At 33.9% G+C, this 14,944-nt stretch overlaps 1 protein-coding gene across 8 annotated transcripts in view; it reads left to right on the top strand.

Annotated features, from left to right (window-relative positions):
- Positions 1 to 14,944, top strand: part of CBLB (Cbl proto-oncogene B) — a 214,859-nt gene that overhangs the window by 163,241 nt on the left and 36,674 nt on the right. For all 8 annotated transcript variants that reach the window (XM_073804274.1, XM_019923231.3, XM_073804276.1 and 5 more), the window contains 2 exons: positions 676 to 770; positions 13,950 to 14,096. In XM_073804274.1, coding sequence (XP_073660375.1) covers positions 676 to 770; positions 13,950 to 14,096 — 242 coding nt within the window. The remainder of the gene's footprint in view (positions 1 to 675; positions 771 to 13,949; positions 14,097 to 14,944) is intronic.

A 14,944-nucleotide genomic window follows, 5' to 3' on the forward strand; every position in this document is an offset into this window, starting at 1 on the left:
ACCAGAATTTCTGAATTCTGAGTAAACACTGGCTCTCTATGGTACCTTATGAGCAAGGTAACAATTTTGGTTTGTGTTGTTCACACACCAAAAATTATATTTAAAATTGCTTGCACTCTGAAAGCCAGACCAGGTCTCTAGTTACCAGTAGTGCTAAAGCTTCGGCCTTCAAAGAACAAAGGCGTTTCTGATTATACTCATGCATTGTTTTATCAAGAAGTTTAGAAATGTTCTGTTAACCCCAGAGAGATATAATTTAGAACACTTTTATTTGGGAGGAATTGAAATAAGAATTGCACCGGTGCTGCTTTTTTCTTTACTGAATCCTTACAGAGAATGCTAGCTTTTCAATAAAAACTGATCATGTTTGGGGACTTTTACTATTTACCTAGCTATCTATATGATTTATAGAAATTATAGCATCTCCTCTCAATATAAGAGAGGTTGAATCAGGTTGTATTTTATTTTTTCACATAAAAAATGGTGCTACTTTCGGGCGGTGGTAAATAATCACGATGGTGCTCCTAACTCCTAAGTAAATTAGATGGTATTTCACTTGTTCAAATAAACTGAAATTATATATTCTCTTCAAAATTATAGATTGTCTAAGAACTGTTACTGTTTTAAGGTCCTCCAGAAGTTAAATTCTAAACTAACCCTTTGATTTCCTTTCAGGTCTTTTCCAATGGTCACCTGGGAAGTGAAGAATATGATGTTCCTCCCCGGCTTTCTCCTCCCCCTCCAGCTGCCACCCTTCTCCCCAGCATCAAGTGAGTTTTACTGAATCTGGAGATCAACTGTCCATGCATAAAGTTGTTATAAAGAGTAGTTTTGAGGTTCTTAGTACAGAAAGTACAGGGGTGAATATGCATCAATAAAAATGAACCAGCTGGATTTTTAAACTAAAGTACCAGAAATCGAGATCCTTTCTGATTCTTTGCTGATAACTACAGCATTTTTGAGACTTACCTACACTCTGAGATTACACATAAAGCAACAGAGAAAAAGCTAAGTCTTCCTGCATCCAGGAAGAGGCTCAAGTAGCACAATGAGCTCTCCTTTCCAATTCACGTCTCTTCCTTAGAGGTATCACGTTTATCCCACTACCCAGTTTGACATGATAAGATAATCTTTGGTTCCTCCAGTTTTCTCATCTCTCAAATCCATCCCGCCACTAAGTCCTGTTGATTGTTCTTTTAAAGTTTTTCATATTCAGCTAATCTTCCCCATTGCCCTAGTTCTGGCTTATAACGGGACAACTGAAAGAGCCTTCTACCTGATCATACGATATGATCTCAGAATGGAATATCAATGGATTTTAAAGCTAGAAAAATGAGTTAAACTAGGTGTCTCATTTGAAAAAATGGGGACACAAGAAGCATATCAGACAGTTAAGGGATGGTGTCTATCCAAATCAAACCTGGATAAAACCAAGTCTCCTGATGGCCATTTCCCTACTCTATATTAAATCAGGCTACCTGTCTTTCCTCCAGTATATTTTATTCAGGTAGCTGATTTAATTTAAATTCTGCTTTCCCCAGATCACTTTCCTACTCAAAGCCCAACATTGTTCTTTCTTTCCTTCTAAATTAATTCTGTGCTCTTCTGCTATATCAGTAAGATCCACAGAATTTTACCCAATTAAAATATCATTCAGGAATTCTAATGCTTGCCCTCTAATCTTGTCTTGATTTTTTTCCTGGTTTTATGAGTCTTTCATGCTGTTCCCTCCTGTGCACCAAGTTTTCAGAATCTTTATTCTGAAGATCCATGTCTCAGGCTCTATTTCTGTATGAAAACTTCTGTGACTTCAGTCATAATGATGGTAGTAAGACTGATTCTCATTCCTCCTCCTAGAGTTTATTTTCTACACATTTAATTATGTACTTTGCTCTACTGTTTTCTAATACTAAAGTGCCTCTCCACATTAAAAAGATTATAAGGTTTTAAGGGCAAAAACCTTTTCTCGTAATCTCTGCTTCTCCCTTAACACCTTACTGTTTGCTGTTTAATGAGTATACTGATAGTACTTGGTCGCTTGGTGGATTGACTTTATCATCTGCTAAGGTCCTCATTTCTAACTGAAAGTCTTAGAGCATCTTCACTCCTTCCTCTGCTGGTCACTGGATGCAAAAGAATCATAAGCTAGATACCAGCTCCCAAGATATTTACCATCTACTTTAAAATAAAGTTAACGTACATGAAATCACAAGAGAACATTATGCACTAAACTGTATGCATCTAACTTGTTAGTTTTTATATAAGCTTGGAGAATAGACTATTATAGACTTTGTAAGTCAAGGATGTCTTATAGAGAAGACGGAAATTTCCTGAGTCATGGAGGATGGGCACAATTGGGAAGGGATGTGCATGAGAAAAAGCATGAGTATGAAATTTGACATCATTTAGGGGGCAGTGGGAAACTAAGCACTGGACCATTCTTTAGTGGCCACTTTTCTTGGAGCTGGCAGATATGTAGCAGACATAGAAGTTAGAAGCAAATATATATATTCTGTGTAGTAGGTTGTACATCAGTAATAACATATGATATTGTAGCACCAAATGAACTCTGGATATTTGTATATGTGATTAAAACATCTAAGCTCAATTACCTCTAATTCAGAGAACATCAAAAAACGAAGTACATGAAATCTTGCTAATTAGAGATTAAAATTTTACATTCTGTTTATTAAATTCATATTGGCAAGTGGGATAAAAGGCAGAGGTCACCATTTGCTTCATCTATATTTAGTGTTAAGTGCTTGTTTTTCTATAAATAAAGAACAACAAATTCATAGTAAAATGCCTTCTATTGATATTTTTCTAACACTTCAGTTTGTATGTGTACCTGGATATACTTTCACCCCATTTACTCTTGATTATTTTCCCTCAAACAATGCAGTTGCTTTACTTAACCAGGGAAATACTTTAACAATGCATCCTTAACAGCAAATTAGTTTTCTATTTTGCATGCTGCAAATTAACCATAGTTAAAATTACAAGTGCTGGCTTTTAATGGCATGTTTATCTCTCCATTTTGTTTTTTATTCTGACATATAGGTAGCAGTTGTTCATTGTAGAAAATATGGAAAATATATAAAAGAAAAAAATTAAACAAATACATAAATATAAGCGTTTACGTACCCCAGATATCAATGCCCAGAGTTTTTGTTCTGTTTTGTTTTTCTTGAATTTTTGAATTTTATTTTATTTTTTTATACAGCAGGTTCTTAGTCATCCATTTTACACACATCAGTGTATACATGTCAATCCCAATCGCCCAATTCAGCACACCACCATCCCCACCCCCACTGCGGCTTTCCACCCTTGGTGTCCATACGTTTGTTCTCTACATCTGTGTCTCTATTTCCGCCCTTTCAAACCGGTTCATCTATACCATTTTTCTAGGTTCCACATATATGCGTTAATATACGATATTTGTTTTTCTCTTTCTGACTTACTTCACTCTGTATGACAGTCTCTAGATCCGTCCACGTCTCTACAAATGACCCAATTTTGTTCCTTTTTATGGCTGAGTAATATCCCATTGTATATATGTACAACATCATCTTTATCCATTCGTCTGTCGATGGGCATTTAGGTTGCTTCCATGACCTGGCTATTGTAAATAGTGCTGCAATAAACGTTGGGGTGCATGTGTCTTTTTGAATTATGGTTTTCTCTGGGTATACGCCCAGTAGTGGGATTGCTGAATCATATGGTAATTCTATTTTTAGTTTTTTAAGGAACCTCCACACTGTTCTCCATAGCGGCTGTATCAATTTACATTCCCACCAACAGTGCAAAAGTGTTCCCTTTTCTCCACACCCTCTCCAGCATTTATTGTTTCTAGATTTTCTGATGATGCCCATTCTAACCGGTGTGAGTTGATACCTCATTGTAGTTTTGATTTGCGTTTCTCTAATGATTAGTGATGTTGAGCAGCTTTTCATGTGCTTCTTGGCCATCTGTATGTCTTCTTTGGAGAAATGTCTGTTTAGGTCTTCTGCCCATTTTTGGATTGGGTTGTTTGTTTTATTAATATTGAGATGCATGATCTGTTTATATATTCTGGAGATTAATCCTTTGTCCGTTGATTCGTTTGCAAATATTTTCTCCCATTCTGAGGGTTGTCTTTTCATCTTGTTTATGGTTTCCTTTGCTGTGCAAAAGCTTTGAAGTTTCATTAGGTCCCATGTGTTTATTTTTGTTTTTATTTCCATTACTCTAGGACGTGGATCAAAAAAGATCTTGCTGTGACTTATGTCAGAGTTTTCTTCCTATGTTTTCCTCCAAGAGTTTTATAGTGTCTGGTCTTACATTTAGGTCTCTAATCCATTTTGAGTTTATTTTTGTGCATGGTGTTAGGGAGTGTTCTGATTCCATTCTTTTACATGTAGCTGTCCAGTTTTTCCCCAGAGTTTTAACATTCTGACTTTTTTTTCTTTTTAGCCTTTTTTTTTTTACATGATTTAGATTACATTGTAGAGATAATTTCATGCTCTCCTTTGTCACTTAATATTTTAATAAGCATTTTTCTTAATCATTTATGCTGTACTATATTTATCATGGAACCAGCATGGAATTCTGAAGTGACCATTAAAATAAAATCAGACTTGGTCCCAGACATGATTCCGGTATTAATATTTGTCTGTCTTTGAACAAGGTAACTTCTCTGGGCCTCACTTTCTCCATCTGATAAATGAAGGGATCTGTTTATCTTAAATGATCTCTAAAATTCTCTTGAGCTTCAACCTTTTAGGTTCCATGCAATGTTTTTTTAAGGGGTACTCATTTGTAGTATTAATTACATATGAATACTTGGCAACTTGAATGCTCATTTATAATTGGTTGGTTGCATCCCATTTTTGAAGCCAGTATAACTTGGATTACTGCTCTGGGTTTTTTGTTTGTTTTTTTGTTTTGTCTACTTCACCTTCATTAGAGTGTATAACCAGAGTACAATGAGAATAGATCTTCAGCTCTGGAGAGGCATAGAATACAGGTCTTAGCAAAATGTCACTCAGGGAAATAGGGATGTTGGATGTTCAAGTGTATTGTTTCCGTGTCAGCGTCTTAGTACATGTTCAAAATTAGGCCAAAGCAAAATAACAGATTGCTACCCATCATAGACTTTGATAGTTCTCACAAATGTTGAGAGCCCCAGTGTTGAATTCAGTAATGTCAAAGCTAATATTTACCTTTAAAGCTATACTGTGTTGTTATTAATATTTACTGAAGTATAATTGTTAAATTATTTGATGTTACTCTGATTCCCATTAAATTGGTGGAAGAGGCTACTCTCTGATAGTGTTTTCTTTCTTGTAAAACAGTATGACTGCAATTATATGACTTTTATTGTGTAATTTATCTGGAGACCTAGAAGAATATAGAATTTATTTTGAAAGCATATTCTGTCATAAAAGTAAGCTGAAACTGTACTAGTGCATATAGGTTTACTTATTTTTTTTCCTAAATGGTTTCTACTTAAGATGATTGACACTTAGCTATAAATATAAATTCTTAAAAGCTTGAAATATGGGTAATCATAATTTTTTTAGGGGAAGAATGAAAAAATCTATGTGGATTATTTTTATTGTAGTGTCAATTTTCACTAAATTATTTTTATCTTGAAATAATTTGATTTTTCAAAATTAAATGAAACCTGAAACAGTTAAAAATACTTACTTTACTTAACACAAGATGTTGGCCAATAAGCAAAGGAATTACTCTAATAATGGAATAATTACTTCAGGTAAGATAATGTTCTGGAATGCAGAGGAATGTCATTTTTTAGAAGAATATTTTTCTTGTTCCTTGTCTTTTAGAAATGGACCTTTTGTACTTTTGACATATTAATCTTAAACTTTCAAATATATGTGAATCAATATTACTTAATATATTTGTAAAAAGGGTGTTTTGTTGTTGGAGGTGGTGGTCTTGATCATTGTTATAGATTTTTTCTAAACAGATAAGGTGCTAATAGTTTAAGCTCAGTGAATAGAGTATCCAGGTTTTGCCTAACTATCCTGTTTTCATTCAGTTGCGTACTGACTGGAGAGTCAGAGTGAACAAGATAAAATCCCATCCTCATTGGAATTTGTGCTCTAGGTAAGGAGAACAGCAAGTAAACAAATAACCATAGTATATTGTCAGGTAGTGGTAAGTGCTAGAAGGAAAAGTAAAGCAGGGAAAGGGATACTCAGTGATAGGGAGGTTTATACTTCAGATGAGGTCATTAGGAAAGGTAATGTTGAACAGAAACCTGAAAGAAGGGAGCAAGCCATGAGACTGCCTAGGTGAAGAGCATAAAAGCTAGACGGTGAGGCAAGTGAATCCCTTTGGCTTATCTGGAGAACAGCAAGAGGGACAGTAGGCCTGGGGTTGAATAAGGTATATAGGAGCTAAATCATATATTGCCTTTAAGGCCATGATAAGAACTTTGGTTTGGTTAGTTTTAGGAGCCATCGAAGGTTTTGATCAACATGATGACATGATGCTGGTTTGTGTTTTTAAAGAGGGTCACTGGCTGCTACATGAATTGTCTTTAGGACAGCTGAAGTGACACCAATGGAGAGTGTAGTCGTCTGATGTGGTGAACCAGTAAGAGATGGTCAGGGCTTTGGGGTGATGGTGATGGAGTTACACAGTCCACTTTGGGTTGTATTTTGATCCAACAGTACCTGTCAATAAATCAGATGTCTGTGAGGTACAATAAATAGGGATGATTGATTTTTATATAGGTTTTTGCTTAACGAAACTGGGTGAATGGGTTGGTGCCATTTACCAGAGGGAGGGAAATTGGAGAAGGGCAGGGTGGGAAGGGGGCAGGGGTGGTAAAATTAAGACTTAAGGATCTGTTGGGTTTCGGTGCCGATTACACACACATCCGAATAGTGATGTTGCGGGGACAGTCGGACATACCATCTAAGCTTTCACCTTTATATTATATTCAAGTAAATACTTCAGTAGGTACTATCTAAAGCTGATAAAATGATTTCTACATGACCAGTGCCCAAATTTAATTAGATTCGTTATACTCTTAGACATATAAATGTAATCCTAGAAGTTTTTTTCTAATATAGGAACTTATATATGAAAATATCACCTTAAAAAACTATATCATTTACCCCTGAAGTGTTGATATTGTAGAAAACGTATTTAGAACATTTCTGTGTGGTAAAAATTATAATAAACGTTATCTATTATTATCATAATCTAAAACAAACTAGAAATGTGGATTTGTGAATGCAGCCTCAACTACTGCCACCTTCCAGTGAGTGATCTAAGAGGTCCACACCACCAAACAGCATCAGCATCTGTGCCCGCGTGTATGTGAGAGTGGTTGTTTTTAAATAAATAGTGGCCAAAATGGTCTGTAGATAGAAAAGTGCAAAAGACAAAACTAGACCAGTTTGACTGAAATGGTGGTCAAATTCATGGGAGAAAGGAAGTTTTGTTTTGTTTTGCTTTGTTTTTGACTGACTGGGGAGTGAAAAACAGAAAGAAGAGATAAAAGCAGTATGCCACAGGAGCTATTAAAGCAAACATCACATTTTTTCAAAAAAAATTTTTAAAATTTAAAAAAAAATTTTTAAAAAAACTTAAAATTTTTTAAAAATTTTTTTTAAGTTTTTAAAAAAAACTTAAAATTTTTTAAAAGTAATTTTTAAAAACTTAAGAGAAAGAAGCTTGATGGAAAATTTTCCTCTTATATACTGTGCATACCGGGCTTCATTGTTTACGCTTAATGGCAAAAGAGCAGGGTAACGTGTTCTGTTATTGTTCACCTGAGGGTTTGTATAGACAATACACACTTCAGTTTTACATTAATCCTGTTTATGTTCAATGATCAGAAATTAATTTCATTGATTTAAAGAAAATATGGTAGAGAACTTTAAATGGAAGATCAAGCTGTAATTAAGAGCTACTCTTTTCTTAACCCTAGTGAATGAACAGTGATGCTCTTTTGTTAATTTTTGAACCAGCTTTCATTCAAATACCTTAAAATATTTTCAAGATTTGTCAGGATGTTGCACTAGTTTTACTTGTTTTACCTTGGGTAGATAGAAAGGTGAACTAATATTGAAGATGGCAGTCCTTTGTAAGTTACAATTGACATGATGTGTATGGGACAGTGTGGGATGGGTCCATCTTTTCAGTTTATTCATTATGATCACTATGGCATTCTTCTCTCATTGTGTATCATGTAGAAATGTTTGTGCATTTGGTTTTGACCTATTGATGTGACTCAGTATTTGAAACTCAGACTTTATTTTTTCTGCATATTCTTATTGATTTATAAATTTTGTTCAAATCTCCCGTGAAGCAGCTTGACCATCCTAACGCAGGTTTTCTAACGTCTTGTGGTAAATCCCTAGAACCTGCTTGTTGACACACTGATGACAAGAATTGAGGGCTGCAAGCATATCATTTTAAACTAGTCTCAACAGAAAGAGAAATAGTGTGTGGAAAGTGTACAAAATAAATACTATGGGTATTATTTTTCTCCTTTTTATTTTAGTATTATAATTTCTAAATTCAGATAGAATCCCTCTCTCATCATTTGTGGGAAAATGGCATTTGGCGGATGGCTATAATCTGGGTGTGGGAATGCAACTAATTCCACTAATCTTTCATTTTCTCTGACTAAAATCTAAGATGAATACTGATATTAACACTAATCCCAGTAGTCTGACAAATCTGTTACTTGTAATTTACCATACAACTGATTTATGATCACAAATAATTAGGTAGCCTTACACAGAATTGTGAGCCATTGGATTCTATTTAAATATGCAATCTAAATTGTATTCCTTATACTGTCTCTTTTTTGTCCCATAGGGGCATAATTTGCTATATATTCTCCACTTCTCCATGAACATATTGATCTGTTCATCGAAAATGCATAGAGTTAGAATGAGATTCTATTTTCACATTAAGTGAGAGCATCTTGACATATTCCACCATATTCAAGCATTCCTTGTTTCTGTCCACATTTCTCTGTAGGCTCAAATTAGAATTAGATAAGTTATTTGAAGGCCACTAGGGATATTAAGCATATTTGTTTGTGAAAGATGCTAATCTGCAGTATCTTAAATGAGTTAAAATGAATTTTCAACCTTAAAATGAAAATTTTCCAGTTGTTAAATTAAAGCATAATTTTCATACAGTAAAATTCACCCTGCTTTATTAATGTACAGTTTTATGAGTTTTGGTAAACGCACAGTCATGTATTCACTACCACTGTCAAGATAGAAAACGGTTCCTTTACTCCAAAAACACCCCCCAGGCCTGTGTCAGTTTTACCCTAAACCCTTGGAAATTATCAATCTGATTTGTGTTATATAATTTTGCTTTTTCCCAAAGGTCATATAAATAGAATCATATAGTATAGAGCCTTTTGAGTTTGGGTTCTTTCTATTAGCACAATGAATTTGAGATTCATCCAGGTTGTCAAGAGTATCAATAGTTTGTTCCTTTTTTATTGCTCAGAGTATGTATTCCATTGTAAAACACACTATGGTTTGTTTATCCATCCCTCTGCTAAGGGACATTTGGGTTGTGTCCAATTATTGGCGATTATAAGTACTGCCACATTTAATATCACCGTGAAGTCTTTAATGTTCAACATGTATTGGAAAATTAGATTCTCAAAAAAAAAAGAGTTTCCTCAACATCTATCTTTTTGATTTCTAAAGCAGTCCCCTAAAAGTGTTAGAAATGAATATTGCCCTTGAATAAGTTAACTTAAAAATTAACCTCAAATTTATTTCTCCAGCTTAAAAACAAGTCAGTGAAAACTATACTTAAAGTGTAAACTATACTTAAAGTGAAAACTTAAAATTAAAGCTTATATTCAGCCTAATAATATACCACCTGATTCTTCTGGATGTCATGAAAGAATCCTCAAAATTAGTATGTATATTTATAAAACCCACTCTTGAGATGCTGGGGAAATGGCTTACAGGTGGCACACGGGCAATCCTCATTTCAAATACAGCTAGATTTTGTTACCACTTCTCTGGACTATGATTTCTCGAAGTTGGGTGTTTTGCCTGTTAGGATAGTTAGTACAAGAAATATGGACTAATGTATATGGCAGGCTCTGAAGATTCAGTTTTAATAAAAGATATTTTTCAAAGCCTTGCTTTCAGAGATTATTAAATAAGATTTTACATGTAGAAGGCAAGCAACATAATATATTTTAAATATTTTTCTACATTATGAAAGTATCCTAAAAATGATTTTCTTTCCCGTATCAGTTTGGTCATGTATTTCTCTAATAGCCTCTTGTTCTTTTTGTCTAAAAGCTGTGAGTGCTCCGTGGGACACACACCATGCCAGGCCTTGGTTGACTCAGGGTCTGCCCTTAAGCATTTTGCAGTTAGACAGAAATAGAAGAAAGACATAGATGAATATATAGAAAACACAATGTCAATGTATGAACACTTACCAAATACATATAAAAGATTAAAGTTCAAAGAAAATTACTGTTTTGTGGGATGTCACAGGAGGTTCATCTATAGACAGTAAAGATGGATATTTCTACTTTGCTTTATTTCTGGAAAAGTTGAACTAATCAATGTATCAGGAATTGCTCAAATGAAGGAAAGAAAAGTACTTGGTAAGGGTAATGTTTGAGGTATGTTATGTAGGAAAAGCCAGTGGGATATGCAGAAGGTCATGCCTCTGATCATATGCCTCTCACACCAGGAATGTAGAAGGCTGTAGAGGGTTGTATGTGTGAGCCTTCATCTTCAAAATGCAAAAATCACTAATTAAGAAGAGCATTAGAAAATATATTCTTGGTTTGTTTCAAGTGTGCACATGCAGATAGTGGATGTATTCCTCATTAAAGTTTAAATAACACACATTGAATTTAACAAGAGGCGAAGGCTGTGGGGAGGATGGCTGTGTATCTTTAAGACTATGTGTCCTTGTGCATTACATTACCAGTGTATTAATTCAGGAATGACAGCCGCAGTGCAGAACACTCTGTGAATGTCTGATGATAATATAAAGGGAATGAAGTACTGGTGTAAATGGTGGGATGGTTTACTTGGCAGTTTTAACGTGGAACCAGCCAAATAAAATTGATCTATTTTATTCCTCTGGTATCCTAAAAATTTCCCATGAGCTAAATCAATGACTGAACATTTTCCTATGTCCCGTGAGATATTTTCTCTACTACAAAAAGTAAACATACATGATTGCTAATGAAAATTCTTTATTTTTACCACTTACCTAGTTTCAAGTAAAACTGAACCTACTTTTTGAATGAGTTTGTGAAGGGAAAAAAAAAATCCCGCATGTAATTATAATGTAATTATTTACATAAATTGAGTTTTCCCTTTTGGTATTTTATATACAAATTCTTCATCTATTTGTACCTTTCGTATTTATTATTTTTTTATTAAGACTTTTTTTTTAGAGCCATTTTAGATTCATAGCAATATTGAGGAGAAAGTACAGATATTTCCCATATACCCCTGGTTCCCACACATGCCTAGCTTTCCTCATTTTCACCATCCTCCACCATAGTGGTACATTTGTTAAAAATGATGAACCTACATTTATACATAACCACCCAAAGTTCATAGTTTACATTCCCTTTTTTACATGATAGAAATTGCTTTTATTTTTCCCTTCAGAATTGAATAAGATCAATTTTGTATAAAAATTTATATAATATTGAATAAAGTGCACTGGAATGAGATTCTTATAAATTGGCTTATTTTTAACTAGAATATTATACTAATATAAAAAGTTTGCTTTAAAATATAATAAGATAAAATATGACTCTTTAGAACTGTATTAAAATGGTGATAAGATATCTAGGCTTTTTTTTTCAGATTTCGATAGGCAACAAATGCCACTCGAAGGCTTTCTTCACTTCTAGTATAATTCACTAAAATCCATTTAAGCTAATTACCTGCGACTAGTAAGTTTTAGCAGTAAGCCCCTATAATTCCATAAAATATTAGATAAGCTTTGCTTTTCATTTTCTTCAGGATACTCCATCTGTTGATTTGCAGCAAAGCTAAAGAGTAGGGGGAAGCTACCCTGATTAAATTCTTTATCATTGAAGATAAAATATAGAATCAGCCAGAACAAATGTGGTTTCACAAATCACCCATTCTTGTGTCATAGTGCAGTGCTTCTTTGAAAACTCTTACATCTTTGGAACTAAGCTGCAACAAGCAGATAGAACATTCCTGACATTGATGTGGTTGTTGAATATTTGGTCAGTAAGTCTTTTTCTTTTATACAGTATATGCTTAAATTGCAAAGGAAAAAAAATTCCTTGTACATGACAATATAGTAGGACATAGAAAGGATGTGTATTTTTCTCATTTCTTTTGCTAACAGAACCCACTCTGGCCCTTGAGTTAGCTAAATTTATATCCATGTTTATAAGAATTTATGAAAAGGTAATGTTTGAAATCCCTGCTGTAATTCCCATCAAATCACCATTTTGCAGTCCGTGTACTCACTGGCCTTCATTTGGGATGTACATCTTCCAAGGTTACACCATGGTAGGTGTAACCCTTAAGTTATTAATAAGGTTATTAGCTTGTGCTCTGGGTGGTGACAGTGGACTTCCTGTCACTGTATCGTTGTGCTTTCATTTCACCATAAACTGTCATTTGAATTCCAAGGTCATTCAAACAAACAAGAATTCAAAAATCGGTATTGAAAAAAGTCTTCAAAGACAGATAAAAACACACTTGAAAAATCTTAGGAGAGATTTTTTCTTTCATCTCTGAACTTCCTAGAGACTCAGATATATAGTTGAAATTTGAAAACCTTTAGGTTTTTCAAAATGTCTTCTTGCAGTGGGCACAGAGAAAAGCCCTTAAAGTTCTTTTCATTCGAACTAGTTAGGAGAAATAAAAATGAAAAAGTTTTTTCAGTCTTGATGGTTCATATACCAAAGGCCTCTTGCTCCCTCTACAGAAGGTGCTTCAAAATTGCAGTCACAAATATTAAAAAAAAAAAATTTTAACAAAACAGATTTGTCTTGAGGTTCATGATTTAAAAAAAGGTTTGGATCCATATGTACCTCCAGTGTCCTGCAAACAGGTTGGTTGTCCTAAAGTTGGTCAGGGTAGGTTTGTGTGTTTCTACTTTGGTGTTTCTCAGTGGCATCAGCTTAGGATAAACTCCATTAGCAACAACTGTTAAAAAAAAAAGTACGTTTTTGTCGTTTTGTTATTAATTGGCTTTGTCTGTTTACTCAATGGATGAGTAAAATGCTTGGGAATTTCTTTTGATATTAGGTAATTGTTTTACATATTTGCATTCTTTTTTACTTAGCCAGGGAATTTAAGCCATAAAAATAATGGCCTCTACCTTAAAGACTTATAAAGTTCTCTTATTATCTACTTCTGATTGTTCCAGTCATTTTTAGATCTTTGTTAATTTTTGTCCCAACAACAACTATCTGAATTGTAACTTCACAGGAGAAAGAATTGTTTCACTTAACTGGATTTTTTCAACTATAAGTTATATTCATAAGAGACAGTTGAACTTTCTATAAATACTTCATTAATATATAAAATAACCTTGCATATGTATCATCTTAATTTACCAATTTAAGTTAAATAGGAACAAAATGTTAATATTTTAATAGCTTCGGTGTAAATAATTTTATGCATTCACTTACAACTCCAGGACCTTTTTATTTTATTTGACAGGTTACTAGCTTCTCTTATTGTGCCATTTTAAAATTATAAGTATGAAAACTCTTATTTCATCAAGAGTTTTAAAAGTCCTTTTAATTTGTATTTAGTATAAGAACAGCCCTTCTGATGTTACCCTGTAATTGAAAAATGAACACAAGTAACAAAGTAGTTTCTTTGATTTGAATATGTCACATCAGACTTGCCTGTCCTGAATTATTATGCTAAAACTAGACTGGATTTTTTTTTTTCCCCCTCTGGTAGGTGTACTGGTCCATTAGCAAATTCCCTTTCAGAGAAAACAAGAGACCCAGTAGAGGAAGAAGACGATGAATACAAGATTCCTTCATCCCATCCTGTTTCCCTGAATTCACAACCATCTCATTGTCATAATGTAAAACCTCCTCCTAGGTAAGAATATGGGCCATTTATCATCACCTCACGTCTGCAGTAAGCATTATCATTTATGGCATTTGTTTTTAAACAACTGAATCACATCTGTTTAATAAAAACCCTTGATTTCTTACTCAAAGCCTCCTCTACCTATAATACTATTTTCCTCCATGGCCTTTCAGAGAAAATGAAAAGATGTAGATTTCTTTTAACTAGGAAGTCCTTTGACTAAATTAGTTGACTGGTAAGTCTAATGGAATAATTTGTTGCCCCTCTCCCCAAAAAACAAATTGTACTGTAGTAAAACTTTGCTGTAGGTTACATATAGTGGTGATTAATTCATGAATTTTCAGTAAGCTATTTTCAGTGCATTTTATCAGTTCTAAGCACATATCTCATGAAGAAAAATTAGTGCTTAGAAAATAAGGTATTATACCAACCTTCCTTAGAATTGTTCTTCATGAAGTAAGGACTAGTATAATCTATATTGATTTTCAGATCTCGAAGAATTGAAAAAAATTATTTCCCTTAGCTATTTTTATCAGGTACTATTTTACTTTTCCTTGGATCAAACAAGAATGTGAGGAATTGTGTTCTGTTTTCTTCTTGTCAGTTGTTTATTCTCACTGTTATGGAGACATCCTTGGTCTTTGAAGTGGCAGCCCCATGGAGGTATAGGAGTTATTGAAAATGGGTGTTGTGTATTGAAACATTAGTTTGTCTTTAAGTAGAAGGACAATTCTGTGTTTATATAATTGAATTAGTAAATCATAATTTAATATTATTTTTGTTTTTTTAAATCTAATTGACATATATGAAGTACTCAGTAAGTCAAATCTCAGTTTCAGACTTATTTTCTGAGCTCC

The sequence above is a fragment of the Tursiops truncatus genome, chromosome 4 (assembly GCF_011762595.2).
Source record: "Tursiops truncatus isolate mTurTru1 chromosome 4, mTurTru1.mat.Y, whole genome shotgun sequence".
Lineage (NCBI taxonomy): Eukaryota > Metazoa > Chordata > Mammalia > Artiodactyla > Delphinidae > Tursiops > Tursiops truncatus.